The following is an 18,862-nucleotide window of genomic DNA, read 5'->3' as shown; positions in this document are numbered from 1 at the left end:
CATTAACAGGTTAATTCCCTTACGATAGAATTTTTAAAAAAAATTACAAGTGGTTGACAAAAAAAAAATTACAAGTTGACATAAAATAACTAAAAATATTTTAAAAAGATACACTTTTTACATTTTCAATGCATTTTTTAATCGATAATAGTTATAAATTTCAAAGAAATTAATTGTGATTTTTGTTTTGTGCTTGACTAAAAATTGTGATCGAGGTAAATAGTTAATCACAAAAACAATACATTTATAACTAAAATTTGAGATGTTTTATTAAGATGTATAAAAATTTTAAAATATGTAACAACTTAAAGCAGAAGAAGTAATTACTATGAACTTCAATGTAGAAAAAAATTAGTCAAATATTGAGGAAATATAAAGCAAACAAAAGAAGTGTATTTGTATTCATAACAGAGCATTTTCTTTTCATGTGAGCAAAACAATAACAAACTATATAAACATAGGAGAAGAAAAGAGTGAGAAAAGAAAAGGAATGAAATGAAAGAGAAGCAGGAAAAAAAGGCTGTGGAGTTTATACATATATTAACCAAGAAAGAACAAAAAGCATCACTCAACTTCTATTATCTCTGGTGAAAACACTTCAGATAAGATTCTGTCTTTTTAAGTCATATCTCTCTCTCAGTTCAGATTCTTTCTCAGGGCTTCAGTTTCTAATTTGGATCTAAACCCTACACACGTCTCTGGAAGCTAATCCGGCATTTGCTGCTCGTCATCTCCATTCTCAAACGACTCATGTCCTAGACGTCCTGCACAAGATTACATCCATTAGGTACACAAGTCACATTATCCCCAAGGAGAGCTTTAGCTTTGCTTTATCTCTACCATTATTACATAGCATTAGTTTTAAGAAAGTATTGAGGCTTTCTTTACCTGACAAATCATACCCACCGCCACCACCTCTACCGTCATGACCACTGCTGCCTCCTCCTCCCCATTCAGATGGCCGGGGATGTGTCATCTGCATTCCCTGCGGCGCTTGCATCATGAAATGATGAGATCCACCCATACCGGTTTGTTGATGTTGATGGTGATGATGATGCTGCTCATCGGTTCCCCTCATTGGATTTCTACCAGGAGATTCCATAACAGAACGGAAGCCCATGCCAAGCAACGGTCCAGGACCCGGTCCAGGTCCAGTGCTAGAGGGAGAAGTTAACCGACTTCCGCTGTTGGAAGCTTCCCCTTTCACACCACTCCCTGCAGCATCCTTCTTTCTATCAAGCTGAAACGTACCAAGAATCACCTGTTTTTGCACAAACCCCAAGGCGATCAATCTAAAGCCATAACTTACTAATATAACACATGAACCAAAAAATGAAAGTTGCAATTATGATACAAGAGGAGTTTTACCTGAACCGGACCAGAAGCTGTCAAGTGAGTCCCAACAGCTCCGCCGATGATCTGACCATCAGATCTAGATAAAGAAACGCAAAGTCCACCGGTTTTCCCACCTTGTTCAGATCGGATAAATGATCCGGATAGTGAGATAATCTCGTAATGACCCTGAATAAATAATCGAAATTGAAGCAAGTCAAACAACTATATACAAACATCAAAGAAAAGCAAGTCTAAATAAAGAATACTTGACTTAATTCTTCTCTAGCACACAGAACAGAGAAGATCAGGGAGAAAGAAAGTAAATTCATCTAGCCTTTGGGAAGAAATATCACCTCATAAGATATGTTGCCTCCTGGCTGACGCAAGGATGCAGTAGAGATGGTGCCAGATGCAGATAGAACGCATAGCTCATGCTTGCTTTGCTGTGCAAACATCACAATCTTCTGAGCCACATCCTGTCACCAGAGAACCACTTCAAAAGCGTTAAAAGATTCCTCTATGCACTCACATCAATTAAAACAAAAGGCAGTATATTTCCTCTATTAGCTTTTAGCATCACAACTTGGACAGTAGATTTACAGACAATGCTATAGATTATCCTAATCAGAAAATATATAGAGTGAGACATACCTCACCAGGAGCTATGTTAACGATATGCGGAGTAAAGCTTTGCCCAGTTTTCCCTGCAACCCAAAAATTCAAGAAAAGTGATGCACTGTTACAGAACCTCTCTAACCAATGTTTCACTGCATCTATTGAAGCATAAAGCTAACATTTTTCTAATCATTATCAACTAAACCATCAAAATTCAATAGAAAGATTGAAACTTTACAATCAATGAGCATCAGATTAGGAGAAACACGAAAGAGGGTTCTCACCGACGGAGCCAAGGTGAGATTTTTTCGATGGCCCGGCACTAGACGACGCAGCCGCTTGCTCTCTCCTCTCCTTAGCAGACGAGCTGCTCGCGGCGGACGCCATTTTCTTCGCCTCCAGGGCTTGCTCCGGCGTCACGTACTTCCTCGGACGACCTCTTTTCCTCTTCAACGGCTCAGACGGCGCCGTTACCGCCGAGGAGTGGGGATGCACGGCGTGAGAGGAGGACCCATCGTTAGCCTGCGGCGGCGGCGGAAAAAGACCATTGTTGGGAGGTGGAACGGCGTTTCCGGAAGAAACGGTGGATGGATGGTGGTGGTGTTGCAGGTGGTGGTGGAAGTAAGGAGAGCTGAGACGCTGCTGCTGGTGACTTTCGTGAGGTTCCATTTCTTTTTTTAGAGAGAGAAACAAATCTAGAGAGAGAGAGTGAGCATTAGGGATTTTTCAATTTTTTTTCTTTTCTTCGGGGATTTTATTATTTTAATAACTTTTGCAGATTTTTGATTCTTTTTAGACAGGAGATATATCATTTAAAAGGAGACTAGATGATAAAAAAAAAAAAGGAGAATAGATGATGGAATATTGACCGTCGGATCTAGATTTGACTTTAATCTAATTTGAGTTTCTGATATGTAAAAAGCATCTCTTCGTTTTCCTTTTTTTTCTGTTTCGTCTAAAAAGAACCGAAAATTGTTGAAATAATAGGCATTGTGGGCCCAACTTAGGCCCAGCATCCCAGATCGCTCGATAAAATTCAACCAAAAAGAGTTAAATTTCATGAACCGATCGGTTATCTGAAGGAGAGGGTCTTTATTGATAAATTAAAAACTTAACAGCCCAATTGACTATAAAGTAAAATTATAACTCCCACACTGTAATAAACATATAATAATTTAAACCTCATTTTCTTCTTCTTCTTCTTCTTCTTCCCAGTCGCCGCCGTCATTTCACCGGAATCTCCATAGCTCTCTCTAGCTTCGTTTCTTTAATCAAGGACTCGCTTTTGAATCAGACGCAATGGAGGTTGACAAGAAGGAGGAGATAGCATCCGAATCATCGGAGGAGCAAGTGGTGAACCCATGGGAAGTCTCCGCCAAAGACGGCGGCAAAATCGACTACGACAAGCTCATCGACCAATTCGGATGCCAGAGACTCGACGAGTCGCTGATTGATCGCGTTGAAAGGCTCACTTCTCGCCAACCTCACGTCTTCCTCCGCCGCGGCGTCTTCTTCGCACACAGGTTCGAAAACTTGTGTTTTGATGATTCAATTTATTCAATTGAGTTGATGGGTTTGAAGAAAGTTAAGTTCTTTTTTGCTGAGTGTGCTAACAGAGATTTCGATTTGGTTTTGGATGCGTACGAGAGAGGAGACAAGTTCTATCTCTACACGGGGAGAGGACCTTCTTCAGAGGCTTTGCATTTGGGTCATTTGATTCCTTTCATGTTTACCAAGTAAAAGTTGCATCTTCTGTCTTTTTAAAGGCCAATGCTTTGTTCTTTATACTCTCTGTGTAGATACTTGCAGGAAGCGTTCAAGGTTCCTCTCGTTATACAGCTCACGGATGATGAGAAATGCATGTGGAAGAACTTATCGGTTGAGGAAAGTCAAAGGCTCGCTAGAGAGAACGCGAAAGATATTATTGCTTGTGGGTTTGATGTCACTAAGACGTTTATTTTCTCGGACTTTGACTATGTTGGCGGGTAAAGTAAAGAAGAAAGTCACCTTTTTGTTTTTGATGTTACAGTTTTTTTTTTTTTTCTGGTGTGTAGTGCTTTCTATAAGAACATGGTGAAGGTTGCAAAGTGCGTTACACTTAATAAGGTTACTTTAAGCTCTCTACCTCCTTGAGTTGCAACAACGTGGCTAGTATGCTTTTATGTTCTCATTTATATATCTATTTCTTTGCTAGGCTATGGGAATCTTTGGCTTTTCTGGTGAAGATCATATTGGGAAACTCAGTTTCCCTCCTGTCCAGGTGTGTATTTTTGTTCCTATTGGCCTGTGAGGTGTGTAGTATAGACTGTTCTATTTATAAATTTCGATAAAATGTTTTTCCATGCATTTGCAGGCAGTTCCATCGTTTCCCAGCTCATTCCCACACTTGTTCCCTGGCAAAGACAAGCTCCGTTGCTTGATTCCTTGTGCAATTGATCAGGTGTGCTGTTTTCACAATGGTTCTCTTGTATTCTTTTTTCGAATGAATGTTAAATTATAATCTGAATTAAAAAAAAACATTTGTGCAATAGATGTGTCATTGTTGTTTTAAATATAAAGTGCAGAACACCAATTTTTTTTTATAAAAATAGTTCCCTTATCTTGAATTATTGTGTTATGATGTTTTTGTGTTTATAACCAATCTTTGATTTTTGTTGTTATATTCAGGATCCTTATTTTAGGATGACACGTGATGTTGCACCACGGTTAGGCTATAGCAAGCCTGCTCTGATTGAGTCATCATTTTTCCCTGCTCTGCAGGCAAGTGTACTTTCTTTTTTAGCCTTCTAGAGTTGTTACTGAGATTGATAGAGACATTGCTCACCTTTTTTTTATGCAGGGAGAGAATGGAAAAATGTCTGCTAGCGATCCAAACTCGGCAATCTACGTAACTGATACTGCAAAAGACATTAAAAACAAGGTAAAATCCAGTTCTGTATTTCGGTAATAACCTTGTTGTAAATGCACATTTTTTTTCATATTATCATGTTGATCGTTGAAGTGTTTATTATGTACAGATAAACAGATATGCCTTCAGTGGTGGGCAAGACTCCATCGAGAAGCACAGAGAAATCGGAGCAAACCTGGAGGTACTAACATATAACTAACTATGTTCAATTTGCATTGTGATCCAATGACCATGGTTTGAAACTTTTGTTTTTTTTTTTCCTTTTTCACAGGTGGATATACCAGTCAAGTATCTTAGCTTCTTCTTAGAAGATGATGCTGAACTTGAACACATAAAGAAGGTAAAATTACGTTACACTCTCCATTAGCTTGTTATAAGATCATTACATAGAATGAAAGAAATACTTATATATGTGTTGTGTTTTAGGAATATGGAGAAGGAAGAATGCTAACGGGAGAAGTAAAGAAGAGACTCACTGAAGTTTTGACAGGAATGGTGGAAAGACACCGCATGGCTCGAGCTGCTGTTACTGATGAGGTAAAAAAATACATCGATTTCACTAAGAGACTGATGATGAATCAAGGCTTTTTTGTTTTGTTGATTGTTACAATACTAACAAAGAAAACTAATGATAATTATCAGATGGTGGATGCGTTCATGGCCGTGAGACCTCTCCCAAACATGTTCGAGTAACTTGATGAAAACCCTCTTTTTTTTGGCGTAAACTTCACATATGACAGACTTTGAATTGTTTTCTGTTTTTATTTGATAGATACTTTGAAATGATGAATTGATTCCTGAAATCTTGAAAAGAATTTATTTACAATGAGAATCATTTTATTTTTATTTACATTAACAAAAGAAAAATACATTATTACATAACTTGCGTTTTGATAAATAACAAACCAGCCTCTCTTTCGCTATAATCTTTGGTTTTGGTTTTAAATGACCCTATATAAACAAGAATTGGAGCAAATGTATCCATTATGTTCGTCATTGACCTGTAAGATGACTGGGGCCTTGCATCGATCGTGGCAACTTCTGCAAGATGGCCGACTGTTCAGATTGTTAAGAATCACTAAATATTCTTTTCCCCGAAAGTGAATGGAATAGTTTGGAGTGAGACGTGAGAAGTCTCCTAGTACGCATTTATCATGCAAAGCGACCCCACAATCAAAACATGTAAAGAACCATTTACTTGAATCTAACTCCATCTCACAAACTTCGCACCAGTTTTGCCGGGTCGCCTTCTGACGTCGGCCATAATATAAAGTGAGAGGGTGCTCATCACTTATATGCCATAACTTTATAGGCAAAGTAGCACAATAAAAACACAAGTCAAAGTCACAAGCACTACAATTGAGCATGTAGCCATCTCGAAATCCTCTACATGCATCGCAAGGACGTTTCTCCTTTGTTTCAACAAAATATAAGGGATGCAAATGGCCATTATGGACGAATGGCTCAGAAATGGAACTACAATGTACATCTACAAAGGAATATGCCCACCTTTCTTGGTTTGTGTATTTAAAACCACCAGAGAATAAACGACACAAGTTACAGTATACAGCCTTGCCTTGATACTCCAACACGTACGGTTTGGGGCTAAAGACAAGGTTTTTCTTCATAGGAAGATGAGCACACTTTTCGTGGAGAAAAAAACGACATTCCTGACAACTGTAGACTGGGCCAAACCCGATCGGTGAGACGCATGCTTCACATCGTACCCTCTTGTAGTCGTCACCAACCATGTAATAATCTTTCAAGAGCAGTAAAATATGTTTTTCATGCATGCAGTGACGTATCAAATTATCACCCACCACTTTAAATGGTACAATATCTTCGCTGGTCTCAGGTATCCCTTCGAGTTCCACACCATTCCATGCACTATAATTAGCGGCGCATCGTGAGTGAACTACATACTTAGGGCAAATCGAGCAAGAATAAGCTCCGTAGTACTGACGTACGCTTTTCCGACAAACTCCACAATTTGCACCCTTATGTCCAAGATGATGCGTAAAAGCTATGCGATGATCGTGACGATTGATGTTTATGAGGCGGGGTAAGCCAACACAATATACAGAGACAATAAAACCACACTTGAGACATATATAAGAAAAGCTATCGATTTCAATTCCAGCAACCTTGCAAGTAAATTTGATTTTACTCGGAAAGAGCGTCACTGGATGGGTGTGAGTCTTGGCGTCGTCAACAACAAGAGGTGGTGGACGTTTGGTACAACCAAGGCACAACGTAAAATTGCAAATAGAACAACGATAAAGCACATTTTTTGGTTGAACGAAACATAAACTACAACTCTTCTGCGCATCATCATCATCATCTATAAGTGATTCAGATGGCATGATCTTAATAAGGGGGTGAATAGAGTGGCAAGGATGATCTACCTCTTTTGAGAGATTAACACAATCCAAGTGAAAGTACACGTTATTGCATTCAAGACATGAATATGAAGGTCCATCGATAGATTCCTTGCATACTTCACAAGGGGCCTTCTCTTCCTCCACTCGTTTCTTCAAAAACACGAGTGTATGGTCATGACACACCGGATGTTCGATAACAGACGGCGATGGTTTAGTCCCACAAATTAAATCCACTTTGAATTTACATGTGGGACAATTATAACATGTGGAGAAAATCTCTTGTCCACAAAAGTCACATGGAGTACCCCTTTCCTCTGGAGCCATCTTGGTGAGCAAGAGAGGATGCTCAGGATGGGAAGGGTGATGATTGATCTCTAGTGGGGATTCCGCACAGTCCTTATGGAACCAAGAATAACAATTAGCCTCGTTGCAATAGTAGCTACCGTACATGAGTCCTATTACCTGGCAACCATCACATTTCCCGTCAATGAACATAGCTGAAGGGAGAAGAGGATGCTCGTGAATAGATAGCTTATACATTGGTGATATTGTCGTATCCATGGGTGTATGTATGTGAATTAAAGAAGTTTTTTTTATCAGATGTATAAATATGAAACCGGAAGACATCATCATCACATATATATATATATACAATGATTGTAGTTGTTAAGAGTTGTTTACAAAACTCCTTATCTTCACAAAAGAAGCAAAGTATCAAGTGCTTCTTCTATCAAGACACGGCAATAGCTTAACGTCATACCATAACTAAAGCATTGTACTCTTTGCTATTCTTTTCTTGAATTTCAAATCAAAACACCTTAAACTTGTAGCTTTCTAAGGCATACGATTCTTTCTTTTTACATTCTTTTTGTCCACGGACCAAAAGAGAGAAGAATAATTTTTGTTATTTACGGCCTCAAAATTATCAACACAATGATTGTAATTGTATGCCTTGTTTGCAAAACTCCTTATATTTACAAAAGAAGCAAAGTATCAAGTTCTTCTTCTATCAAACAACGGCAATAGCCAATGCCATACCACAACTAAAGCCTTGTACTCTTTTTTTTTTTTTGAATAAAATGTTAAAAGCTTTATGTTCTCATTTATATATTTACTAGTGGTATTCCGGCGCGTAGCGCCGGCTTTGTATGTTTTATTCTCTAAAGGATTCAAAATTATTTTTAATATATTTGATAGTGGTTAGTGATAATAATGTATACTTTTGTTTTAAATTGATAGGTGAAAGAAGAATGATATAAGTGGTTTTCATGGATTAATGTAATAAAAATAAAATAAAAAAAAAGATAATTTCACCAAAATAAATATAATTGAATTTTTAACATAAAATAAAGTATATGCTCTATGTTTCAAAACGAAACACGTATAAGCATGTGATTTTTTGTGATTATATTGTTTGAATGAAGATAACAAATTATTTCATCTTCTTAATAACAATTTTTGCATCCTTTGTTGATATCACGGATGTGGCAATCTGTTAGGAACTTCGTTGTGGACGTAATGGTTATATGAGAAAGTATTTATTATAAGCTATTGTTTGTTTGTTTTGTTTGATTAACATTTGGACGTAAAGATTATGAAAATGGTTTTCGCATTTTAAAATTTCTCTCCACAATAAGATATTAGATTTCTGAATGACGAATTTGATGTGTGTTGTCAGTGGCTTTGCATGATTGCAAGATTGGTTTATATTATATAATGGTCAATTTAATATGTGCAATTAAGAGAAGTTATTTTAGTTGAGTTATGATACAATTCGGAACATAGAAGACTGGTCGGCTTATATATATGTAAACTCTGTTGGTCGTAAATGATGTCCTTAATGTTGGACATTTGAAGATAGGAAGCCATAGTCTCTCAGCTTACCTGAGTTATTTGTTTGTTTATTTGTATTGTTAGGGTACTGAATTTTTTGCAGAACTTTGGCAGTTGGGAATATGATGATGACTCTTAGGTTTTGATTGAAATGATTGAGTGTTGGCAATTTTAGCTTGTTGGTTATGCAAATATGGATTTTTTGGACTTCTTCTGTCGAACAAATTTGTCTTCGGTTAATAAGGTTTCTTTTTGGTCTGAAAAGGCCTTGAAGGTAGGGAGGTTTCATGTGTGCAGAAGCTGGTTTGTGGGGGGTTTTAATTTAATAAGCCATTGAGTATTTACCTCAAAGGTATAAAACAATATTTTTTGTACTACTGGTTAACGGTATGGAGATTTCATTCTTTCATCTCCTACCTACCGTTTTTCTATATATGTAATTAATTTAAATTTAAGTAAAACTATTAACTATATGTGAACTTACGAAAGAAGCTTTATCATGTAGATAAAAAAAAGATATGTAGATCAATTTAAAAAACTGTTTAATAGCTACCTCACGTTATCGTTGTGAAGACGTGTCTTTAAATCTTAGTAGTGCACACTATTTTGTTTCTTTCATAGGCGTGAACCTCCTTCGATAGATATAATACATATCTTTGTTTGTGTGGTAAGAGTAAGTAGAGTGTAATTGTTTAAATTATTTTCCTACTTTGATGTTTGTTGGACCGTAGTTCCCTAATCTAAACAACGAAGTTGGATAGAAGTAGAATCATTATATAACGGAAATCTAAAACAAAGCTAAGCAAAATATTGTTTCTTATTTTGATCAGCTACACGAGAATTAAATTTTATCGGGAGTTCATAATTTTATTGAGTTTGTAACAAAGATTGTGATGATAATGCTTAACTTTGATACCAAATCATGTCTGCCCTTGGCGAAATTGAAATGTAAGTGTACATTGTAACAGTAGGCTCTGCAGCACCAAGAATCAACAATGGCTGTCCTTCCAATAGTGGAGTGTATCACTCCAGACAATGCTGTTGACACTAAAGTTTGAACTGTTGTGATCTTCCCATCTGGACAAGTTTCAAAAGAAAGAAAACACAAGCTGGCAGTTTTATGTTACTGTCATTAACATAAAAGATAGTGAGGGAGCAATTGTGTCAATCTCATGTACCAGTATCTTTCTCCAACTGTTCTTCAAATGTAATTACATGAATCGTGGATGCAAAGAATATGTATGTTGTTGCTGCCAGAATCCTAATTTTTTTAGTAAATGAAGATCAACCTCACTTCTCTCAAGCCGTAACACTTTTTTATAAAAGCAAAAGAGAAGAGACATGAGCATACATAAATCGGATTTATTAAATCCAGCTTTAATTTGAAACCACTGATCCAATCATGCTTGTAGAATTTGAGTCTCCATCACCACATCTCACAAAAACACAAAACAAAGAAGTCAAAACATGGGCTCTAAGCTGGCATTCAAGAATAACCCATAAGGAAAAAACACACACCAAAGAAAAAACAGGTTAAGATACCCATAAAAAGACACCATTCTTGAGATTGAAAGAAGAAGAAGCTAATGTGCAGCTTCTCTAATCTTGGCCTCTTCAGAAGAGTTATGAGAGATTCCCTCGAAATTACTTAAGTATCTAGGGGTAGCATGTCAAGAAGTCAGCTCATGTCGGTGCAACACTTGAACCAAAATAAAGATACGTAAGTCTAACTTAAAGACATGCCAGTGAGTGTGAAGAAAACTCTTTGCGTTAGTCAATGATGTGAAAACAGAGGAAGCACCTTCAAAGTTGCTCCTTTAAGAAAGAAAGAAACAAAAATGTGTAAGTTCTTTTGGATTAATAAATAAACATTCACATTGAACTTCGTGAAAATAAAGGAAGCAGAGACAGACATACCAAGTGTGTTAGCCTCATTGCCATGAAGTGAGAAAAGGAACCCAAAGCTATGATAGTATGAAAAAACAAAGGAAAGAACAAAAGAACTTGTATTAGGCTTATTCATGTCTAAGATAGTTTAATAGAAAAGAAAGGAACTTGGAGCTATAATAGCGAGAAAAAAATATTAACCTCATTGTCATGAAAGTGTTTGTGCTAATTCCTTTTCTAGTGCTTATTGAGCTTCTGCCGCCTAAATACAAATGTGAATCATAGGGAGTGAGATTTTGATCAGGAAGTTAAATTGGTCTGGCAAGATCTCCATTAAGCAAAAGGAAGAGATCAAATAATTCAAAATAATCAATTTTGAGCATCGTATTCTTAGCAATAGAAACCAACAACTTTTTGTTGACTCCGTGTTATGGACAGATGAATACTGAAATGAAAGACCAAATTATTTGTAACAAAAAAAAAAGAAATATATTGATAGATCGAAAATCAAATCTAACTCACCAAGATGAATCAATCGATGACGCCTGAGATCCTGAATTAGTGTAACAAAATACAGTGGCCCGAACCATTGTGAAGCATCAATCTAAGATCTTCGGCCCACATGAAGAAATCGCAGTCATCGGAATTCGCCATAATTGGAATTGATGCTTGCTAGAGAGTGACTTTTCGGCTCGTAGCGGTGTGACGGTTCATCACAGGCAACAAACACATTTATAGGTGAAGCTTGAGCCGGTTACTGTAGATGCAAAAGGTTGATTGAATGCTTCCGCAAAAATAGATTCTTTGTTAGGCTATGGGAATCTTTGGCTTTTCTGGCGAATATCATATTGGGAAACTTTGTTTTATTACTAAGATCGAATGACCAGTCTATACGCATTAGAATTCCGCAAACTTTGTCCTATTATTATAGATAAATAGATTCTTTGCTAGGCTATGGGAATCTTTGGCTTTTCTGGCGAATATCATATTGGGAAACTCAGTTTCCCTCCTGTTCAGGTATGTCTTTTTGTTCCTGTTGTCTGTGTGGAATTCTAATGCGTATAGACTGTTCTATTTATAAATTTCGATAAAATGTTTTTCCATGCATTTGCAGGCAGTTCCATCGTTTCCTAGCTCATTCCCACACTTGTTCCCAGGCAATGACAAGCTCCGTTGCTTGATTCCTTGTGCAATTGATCAGGTGTGCTGTTTTCACAATGGTTCTCTTGTATTCTTTTTTCTAATGAATGTTAAATTATAATCTGAATTAAAAAAATACATTATTACATAACTTGCGCTTTGATAAATAACAAACCAGCCTCTCTTTCGCTATAATCTTTGGTTTTGGTTTTAAAAGACCATATATAAACAAGAATTGGAGCAAATGTATCCATTATGTTCGTCATTGACCTGTAAGATGACTGGGGCCTTGCATCGATCGTGGCAACTTCTGCAAGATGGCCGACTGTTCTGATTGTTAAGAATCACTAAATATTCTTTTTCCAGAAAGTGAATGGAATAGTTTGGAGTGAGACGTGAGAAGTCTCCTAGTACGCATTTATCATGCAAAGTGACCCCACAATCAAAACATGTAAAGAACCATTTACTTGGATCTAACTCCATCTCACAAACTTCGCACCAGTTTTTGCCGGTCGCCTTCTTTCCGCCATGATATAAAGTGAGAGGGTGATCATCGCTTATATGCCATATCTTCTCTGGCAAAGTAGCACAATAAAAACACAAGTCAAAGTCACAAGCACTACAATTGAGAATGTAGCCATCTTGAAATCTTCTACATGCATCGCAAGGACGTTCCTCCTCTGTTTCAACAAAATATAAGGGATGCAAATGGCCATTATGGACGAATGGCTCAGAAATGGAACTACAATGTACATCTACAAAGGAATATGCCCACCTTTCTTGGTTTGTGTATTTAAAACCACCAGAGAATAAACGACACAAGTTACAGTATACAGCCTTGCCTTGATACTCCAACATGTACGGTGTGGGGGCAAAGACAAGGTTTTTCTTCATAGGAAGATGAGCACACTTTTCGTGGAGAAAAAAACGACATTCCTGACAACTGTAGACTAGGCCAAACCCGATCTGTGAGACGCATGCTTCACATCGTACCCTCTTGTAGTCGTCACCAACCATGTCATAATCTTTCAAGAGCAGTAAAATATGTTTTTCATGCATGAAATGACGTATCAGATTATCACCCACCACTTTAAATGGTACAATATCTTCCCTGGTCTCAGGTATCCCTTCGAGTTCCACACCACTCCATAAATTAAAATCAACAGCACATTTTGAGTGAACTACATACTTAGGGCAAATCGAGCAGGAATAAGCTCCGTAGTATTGACTTACACTTTTCCGACAAACTCCACATTTTGCACCCTTACGGCCAAGATGATGCGTAAAAGCGATGCGATGATCGTGACGATTGATGTGTATGACGCGGGGTAAGCCAACGCAAGGTCTAGAGACAACGAAATCACACTTGAGACATATATAAGATTTATAGCTATCGATTTCAGTTCCAGCAACCTTGCAAGTAAATTTGATTTTACTCAAAAAGAGCGTCAGTGGATGGGTGTGAGTCTTGGCGTCGTTAACAACACGAGGTGGTGGACGTTTAGTACAACCAAGGCACAACGTAAAATTGCAAATAGAACAATGATAAAGCACATTTTTTGGTTGAACGAAACATAAACTACAACTCTTATGCGCATCATCATCATCTACAAGTGATTCAGATGGCATGATCTTAAGGGGGTGACTATAGTGGCAAGGATGATCTACCTCTTTTGAGAGATGAACACAATCCAAGTGAAAGTACACGTTATTGCATTTAAGACATGAATATGAAGGTCCGCCGATAGATTCCTTGCATACTTCACAAGGGACCTGATCTTTCTCCATTCGTTTCTTCAAAAACACGAGTGTATGGTCATGACACACCGGATGTTCGATAACAGACGGGGATGGTTTAGTCCCACAAATTAAATCCACTTTGAATTTACATGTGGGACAAGTATAACATGTGGACAAAATCTCTTGTCCACAAAAGTCACATGGAGTACCATCTTCCGCTGGAGCCATCTTGGTGAGCAAGAGAGGATGCTCAGGATGGGAAGGGTGATGATTGATCTCTAGTGGGGATTCCGCACAGTCCTTATGGAACCGACAATAACAATTAGCCTCGTTGCAATAGTAGCTACCGTACATGACTCCTTCTACCTGGCAACCATCACATTTCCCGCCAATAAACATAGCTGAAGGGAGAAGAGGATGCTCGTGAATAGATAGCTTATACATTGGTGATATTGTCGTATCCATGTTTGTATGTATGTGAATTAAAGAAGTTTTTTTTATCAGATGTATAAATATGAAACCGGAAGACATCATCATCACATATATATATACAATGATTGTAGTTGTTAAGAGTTGTTTACAAAACTCCTTATCTTCACAAAAGAAGCAAAGTATCAAGTGCTTCTTCTATCAAGACACGGCAATAGCTTAATGTCATATACCATAGCTAAAGCCTTGTAGCTTTCTAAAGCATAAGATTCTTTCTTTTTATATTCTTTTTTACCCACGGACCAAAAGGAAAAATAATATATTGCAAGTTATTTCTTTTACCTTTATGAAGTTGGGCCTTTCTCACGCGGCCCAGTTCTCTCTAGTTGACGGCCCAAATCCGTGTAGTTTGGCATCATCATCACCCTCGGTGAAAACCTAATCTCTCTCTTCCGTCGAAACCCTAGATTTCTGATTCTCGCGAGTTCTCTCTGTTTCTGGAGCTGAAAAAAAAAAAAAAGTTTCAATCTTTCGTATGTTTTCCCCTCTCGTAGTCGTAATATCGAGTTATTAGCTCGTAATCTTATCAGATTTTTGTTCACTCACTCTTAGTTTCACTCTGCTTTTTTTTTTTTGCAGCTCCATCAGCATTTCTATCCAGCGAAAGTGATGATGCTCAAGGTAATATCTCTTACTCTGTTTCTCTAAGACAAGAACTCTTATGTCTTAATCTCTTGGGGTTTGAAATGGAATCTGAATGATTGCTTGAGTTCACCAGACAGTTATTAACAGCTTTTGTTGTTTCAGTTAGACCTTGTTTGCTTGTTCTGCTATTACACTCACTGTTCTTTCTTAACTGTTTCACGCATCTCGCCAAAGACCTTTGCTTTTACTTAATTTCAGAAAATGAGAATCTGAGTAACACTTTCAGTTATTTCAGTTAGACCTTGTTGGCTTCTTCTGTTATTACATCCACTGTTCTTTCTATTACAGGCCCGAGATAACTAAAAGTAATCTTTTTTTTTTAACTGATGGACACCGGAGGAAACTCGCTGGCCTCTGGACCAGACGGTGTGAAGAGGAAAGTGTGCTACTTCTACGACCCGGAGGTTGGGAACTACTACTACGGCCAAGGCCACCCCATGAAGCCTCACCGCATCCGCATGACGCACGCTCTCCTCGCTCACTACGGTCTCCTCCAGCACATGCAAGTCCTCAAGCCTTTCCCCGCCCGTGACCGTGACCTCTGCCGCTTCCACGCCGACGACTACGTCTCCTTTCTCCGCAGCATTACGCCCGAGACTCAGCAGGATCAGATCCGCCAGCTCAAGCGGTTCAACGTTGGTGAAGACTGTCCTGTCTTTGACGGGCTTTATTCCTTTTGTCAGACGTATGCTGGTGGCTCTGTTGGTGGATCTGTTAAGCTTAACCACGGGCTTTGTGATATTGCTATTAACTGGGCTGGTGGTCTCCATCATGCTAAAAAGTGTGAGGCCTCTGGCTTCTGCTACGTTAATGATATCGTCTTAGCTATCCTTGAGCTTCTTAAGCAGCATGAGGTTTGTCTCCTCCTCACTACTACTACAGCGTTTCTCCCATATTTAAAAATCTGATTTATACGCTTCAAACCATTATAGAACGTTTTATAAATCGGTTTAATTCGGTCTAAACTAGACTAAATTTGTTAAATTAACTAACAATGTTAGTATGAATCCACAAATTTTTATAATTTCTTTTGTTTTGTATATCTAATTTTGGTAATACACCATTCTAGGCCGTTATAGACCATTCTCAGCCGGTTCAAACCGTTATAGACCATTTTTCTAAATCGGTTTAAATTAATCTAAATTAGACTAAATTTGTATAGCTTCTTTTGTTTTGTATATCTAATTTTGATAATTCATAAAACAATTTTGTAATTAAAACAAAAAAAAAACTAAAATATCTAATAAATCAACTATTAGTGAATATCACCCCCAAATAATCCGTTCTTTACAAACATTGTTGAACATATCTAATGTATTTGTTTTTGTTTTGTTTCTCAGCGTGTTCTGTATGTTGATATCGACATCCACCACGGGGACGGAGTGGAGGAGGCGTTTTACGCTACCGACAGGGTCATGACCGTCTCATTCCACAAATTCGGAGATTACTTTCCCGGTACAGGCCACATACAAGACATTGGCTACGGAAGTGGAAAGTACTATTCTCTCAACGTACCACTGGACGATGGTATCGACGACGAGAGCTATCATCTCTTGTTCAAACCCATCATGGGGAAAGTGATGGAAATTTTCAAACCAGGTGCGGTCGTACTGCAGTGCGGCGCTGATTCCTTGTCTGGCGATAGGCTCGGATGCTTTAACCTCTCCATCAAAGGCCACGCCGAGTGTGTCAAGTTCATGAGATCTTTCAACGTTCCGTTACTGCTCCTTGGTGGTGGTGGTTACACTATCCGCAACGTTGCGCGTTGCTGGTGCTACGAGACTGGAGTTGCGCTTGGGATCGAAGTCGAGGACAAGATGCCGGAGCATGAGTACTATGAGTACTTTGGTCCGGACTATACGCTTCACGTTGCTCCGAGTAACATGGAGAACAAGAACTCTCGGCAGATGCTTGAAGTGATTCGTAATGACTTGCTCCAGAATCTCTCGAAGCTTCAGCATGCTCCTAGTGTGCCGTTTCAGGAAAGGCCGCCAGATACTGAGACTCCTGAGGTAATGTTTTGGCTGCTTGCTTTACTTCTGTAGCTCATTCTTTCTTGTGTGAGGTTATTGAGTTTCTAATTTAAACAGTTTATTTTGCTACCAATCTTAGTATTATATCTTTTCTAATTTAAACAGTTTATTTTGCTAAAAATCTTAGTATATTTTTCTCTAATTTAAACAGTTTATTTTGCTACCAATCTTAGTATTAATTTTGTGTAAATTACAGGTAGATGAAGACCAAGAGGATGAAGATAAAAGATGGGATGCAGATTCTGACATGGATGTAGATGATGATCGGTATGTAACATCAATGTTTTTTTTGTTTCCGCGACAGTAGAGTTGTTTATACTTAATCTGCTATCGGATTGTGCAGCAAACCTATACCAAGCAGAGTGAAGAGAGAAGCTGTTGAATCTGATGCAAAGGACAAGGTAAGCTAAGAGTATCTCTTATTTGCCTTGGTTTCTCAAACATTGTTATAAACATTTAAACTCATATATGTTGAATTATTCTCTTTTAGAACTGAATCTTCTCTGAGAAATGTGCCAAAAACAAAATATTATCTTTCCATCAGTCTAAACTTAAAGTTAAATCTGAACTGGAGATGCATTCACTCTGGCTAGGGATCAATACATTTAGTCTAGTCAGAATGGTAGTAACAGACGTGACATGCTTGCTGAGCTGAATCATCTGTGCATCTCAATTCCTTATTCTTTGTGAATTATCTCTGGATTCTAATGAGTTTAGATTGTGATTGGCTTGGTATGTTGAAGAGGTTGATTTAATCATAACGTGTTAAATGCAGGATGGAGTGAAAGGAGTGATGGAGCGTGGGAAAGGTTTTGAGGTGGGCATGGAGGAGAGTGGAAGCACCACCAAGGTGAAGTGAAACAATAAACCCGAGAGTTTTTGATTGATACATACTGAGATTAAAACAAGTTGTCTAAAGTGGTTTGGTTTGGTTGCAGGTTTCAGGAGTAAACTCAGTGGGAATGGAGGAAGCAGGTGTGAAAATGGAAGAGGAAGGCACAACAAACAAGTCAGGGGGAGATCAAGTGTTTCCTAAAACATAAAAAGACTTTGGAGGCTTCTCGTCTTGTTGCCTTCCTAGTCTTTCATAACTTTTTAGTTTGTTTATTGATAATTGAACACGTACGATGTTATGTATTTAGTCGTTGCAAATGTGGCATGTCTGAATGATCACAAGACAGATAATTCTATTTGTCATGTATGAAGTGTATGGGCTGCTTCTATCAAACACCACCAGTTACATCACATGGCTAAAACTTTGTACTCTTGCTACGTTCTTCTTTAGTCCATAGACAAAATGGAGAAGAATATTTTTGCATAATAATAATTTGTATAATTATATCCCAAAATAAAATAAAACTGTGAATCCTCCTCCTGCTGGTGTTTTGCAATAATTTTTGTCACAAGAAAATAAAAGCTAATTAATACTCTTTTCACGAAAGTAAGATTTTTTTTTTTCCATAAAAATAGATTTTTTATATTGTTAAAATATTTTTTTATACTTTTAGGAACATTAATTGAATTTTTTTTTAATTGATTAAATTTTATTGGTGAAAAGTTATTGGTTTTTTATATTGTTAAAATATTTTTTTATACTTTTAGGAACATTAATTGAATTTTTTTTTAATTGATTAAATTTTATTGGTGAAAAGTTATTGGAAAATATATAATAAAATAAAAAATAAATTAAATTATAAATATTTATTAAATTATTAATAAGCATGCATACAAAATCTTTCAGGAACAGAGGTAGTAGATAGTTGTTTGAACAAAAAAAATAAAAAATTAATAGATAGCTGAAGTTACCTGGGCTTAATTCTCTAGTAGGACTCTAAAACTGTGACAGCAAATCCGCA

The 18,862-nt window shown here is 37.5% G+C and overlaps 5 protein-coding genes and 1 long non-coding RNA gene across 8 annotated transcripts; 2 read left to right on the top strand and 4 right to left on the bottom strand.

Moving 5' to 3' along the window:
* Nucleotides 1-428: 428 nt before the first annotated feature.
* On the bottom strand, nt 429-2,688 carry LOC106325645 (AT-hook motif nuclear-localized protein 14). Of its 2 annotated transcripts, none has more exons than XM_013763698.1 (6): nt 2,235-2,688; nt 1,987-2,039; nt 1,689-1,811; nt 1,369-1,521; nt 889-1,261; nt 429-764 (listed from the first exon to the last, which is right to left on the bottom strand). In XM_013763698.1, the coding sequence occupies exons 1-6, from the start codon at nt 2,617-2,619 to the stop codon at nt 706-708; spliced, it is 1,146 nt and encodes a 381-aa protein (XP_013619152.1). In that variant the 5' UTR covers nt 2,620-2,688; the 3' UTR covers nt 429-705. The 2 variants fall into 2 exon arrangements, with proteins under 2 accessions (XP_013619152.1, XP_013619163.1); XM_013763709.1 differs by having other exon boundaries at nt 429-755.
* Nucleotides 2,689-3,147: 459 nt separating this feature from the next.
* LOC106334304 (tryptophan--tRNA ligase, cytoplasmic) lies at nt 3,148-5,704 on the top strand. Its single transcript, XM_013772639.1, has 12 exons — nt 3,148-3,473; nt 3,567-3,686; nt 3,750-3,935; nt 4,005-4,056; nt 4,145-4,210; nt 4,304-4,390; nt 4,618-4,710; nt 4,790-4,870; nt 4,968-5,039; nt 5,130-5,198; nt 5,285-5,395; nt 5,501-5,704. Exons 1-12 carry the CDS (start codon nt 3,250-3,252, stop codon nt 5,549-5,551), a joined length of 1,212 nt encoding a protein of 403 aa, XP_013628093.1. The 5' UTR covers nt 3,148-3,249; the 3' UTR covers nt 5,552-5,704.
* Nucleotides 5,705-5,721: 17 nt separating this feature from the next.
* LOC106334209 lies at nt 5,722-7,828 on the bottom strand. Its single transcript, XM_013772548.1, has one exon. The coding sequence runs from the start codon at nt 7,798-7,800 to the stop codon at nt 5,800-5,802; it is 2,001 nt and encodes a 666-aa protein (XP_013628002.1). The 5' UTR covers nt 7,801-7,828; the 3' UTR covers nt 5,722-5,799.
* Nucleotides 7,829-9,875: 2,047 nt separating this feature from the next.
* LOC106294642 lies at nt 9,876-11,677 on the bottom strand. Its single transcript, XR_001260897.1, has 6 exons — nt 11,482-11,677; nt 11,161-11,221; nt 10,990-11,036; nt 10,424-10,887; nt 10,251-10,333; nt 9,876-10,149 (listed from the first exon to the last, which is right to left on the bottom strand). It is a non-coding gene; the product is annotated as an uncharacterized LOC106294642 (long non-coding RNA).
* A 1,461-nt stretch (nt 11,678-13,138) lies between these two features.
* On the bottom strand, nt 13,139-14,331 carry LOC106295731. The gene is made up of 2 exons (XM_013731705.1): nt 13,333-14,331; nt 13,139-13,243 (listed from the first exon to the last, which is right to left on the bottom strand). Exons 1-2 carry the CDS (start codon nt 14,302-14,304, stop codon nt 13,217-13,219), a joined length of 999 nt encoding a protein of 332 aa, XP_013587159.1. The 5' UTR covers nt 14,305-14,331; the 3' UTR covers nt 13,139-13,216.
* A 380-nt stretch (nt 14,332-14,711) lies between these two features.
* LOC106333790 (histone deacetylase 19) lies at nt 14,712-18,271 on the top strand. Of its 2 annotated transcripts, none has more exons than XM_013772282.1 (8): nt 14,712-14,801; nt 14,908-14,949; nt 15,262-15,827; nt 16,314-16,985; nt 17,203-17,273; nt 17,350-17,407; nt 17,782-17,851; nt 17,943-18,271. In XM_013772282.1, the coding sequence occupies exons 3-8, from the start codon at nt 15,300-15,302 to the stop codon at nt 18,047-18,049; spliced, it is 1,506 nt and encodes a 501-aa protein (XP_013627736.1). In that variant the 5' UTR covers nt 14,712-14,801; nt 14,908-14,949; nt 15,262-15,299; the 3' UTR covers nt 18,050-18,271. The 2 variants fall into 2 exon arrangements, with proteins under 2 accessions (XP_013627736.1, XP_013627680.1); XM_013772226.1 differs by having other exon boundaries at nt 17,782-17,856; nt 17,945-18,271.
* Nucleotides 18,272-18,862: the final 591 nt, after the last annotated feature.

Source organism: Brassica oleracea, chromosome C1 (genome assembly GCF_000695525.1).
Source record: "Brassica oleracea var. oleracea cultivar TO1000 chromosome C1, BOL, whole genome shotgun sequence".
Lineage (NCBI taxonomy): Eukaryota > Viridiplantae > Streptophyta > Magnoliopsida > Brassicales > Brassicaceae > Brassica > Brassica oleracea.
This window is presented reverse-complemented; position numbering and strand designations above follow the sequence as displayed.

What these genes read in the sequence shown, in the direction of transcription:
- LOC106325645 (XM_013763698.1), bottom strand. Translation starts at nt 2,619, where the DNA reads ATGGAACCTCACGAAAGTCACCAGCAGCAGCGTCTCAGCTCTCCTTAC. An exon ending in ATCTCACCTTGGCTCCGTCG is followed by an intron (nt 2,040 to 2,234) that starts GTGAGAACCCTC and finishes TTTGGGTTGCAG; the next exon opens with GGAAAACTGGGCAAAGCTTT. An exon ending in CAGCTTCTGGTCCGGTTCAG is followed by an intron (nt 1,262 to 1,368) that starts GTAAAACTCCTC and finishes GTGCAAAAACAG; the next exon opens with GTGATTCTTGGTACGTTTCA.
- LOC106334304 (XM_013772639.1), top strand. Translation starts at nt 3,250, where the DNA reads ATGGAGGTTGACAAGAAGGAGGAGATAGCATCCGAATCATCGGAGGAG. An exon ending in GGCGTCTTCTTCGCACACAG is followed by an intron (nt 3,474 to 3,566) that starts GTTCGAAAACTT and finishes GTGTGCTAACAG; the next exon opens with AGATTTCGATTTGGTTTTGG. An exon ending in TCAGTTTCCCTCCTGTCCAG is followed by an intron (nt 4,211 to 4,303) that starts GTGTGTATTTTT and finishes ATGCATTTGCAG; the next exon opens with GCAGTTCCATCGTTTCCCAG.
- LOC106295731 (XM_013731705.1), bottom strand. Translation starts at nt 14,304, where the DNA reads ATGGATACGACAATATCACCAATGTATAAGCTATCTATTCACGAGCAT. An exon ending in GTGGAGTTTGTCGGAAAAGT is followed by an intron (nt 13,244 to 13,332) that starts GTAAGTCAATAC and finishes TAATTTATGGAG; the next exon opens with TGGTGTGGAACTCGAAGGGA.
- LOC106333790 (XM_013772226.1), top strand. Translation starts at nt 15,300, where the DNA reads ATGGACACCGGAGGAAACTCGCTGGCCTCTGGACCAGACGGTGTGAAG. An exon ending in CAGATACTGAGACTCCTGAG is followed by an intron (nt 16,986 to 17,202) that starts GTAATGTTTTGG and finishes TGTAAATTACAG; the next exon opens with GTAGATGAAGACCAAGAGGA. An exon ending in ATGGATGTAGATGATGATCG is followed by an intron (nt 17,274 to 17,349) that starts GTATGTAACATC and finishes CGGATTGTGCAG; the next exon opens with CAAACCTATACCAAGCAGAG.
- LOC106334209 (XM_013772548.1), bottom strand. Translation starts at nt 7,800, where the DNA reads ATGGATACGACAATATCACCAATGTATAAGCTATCTATTCACGAGCAT.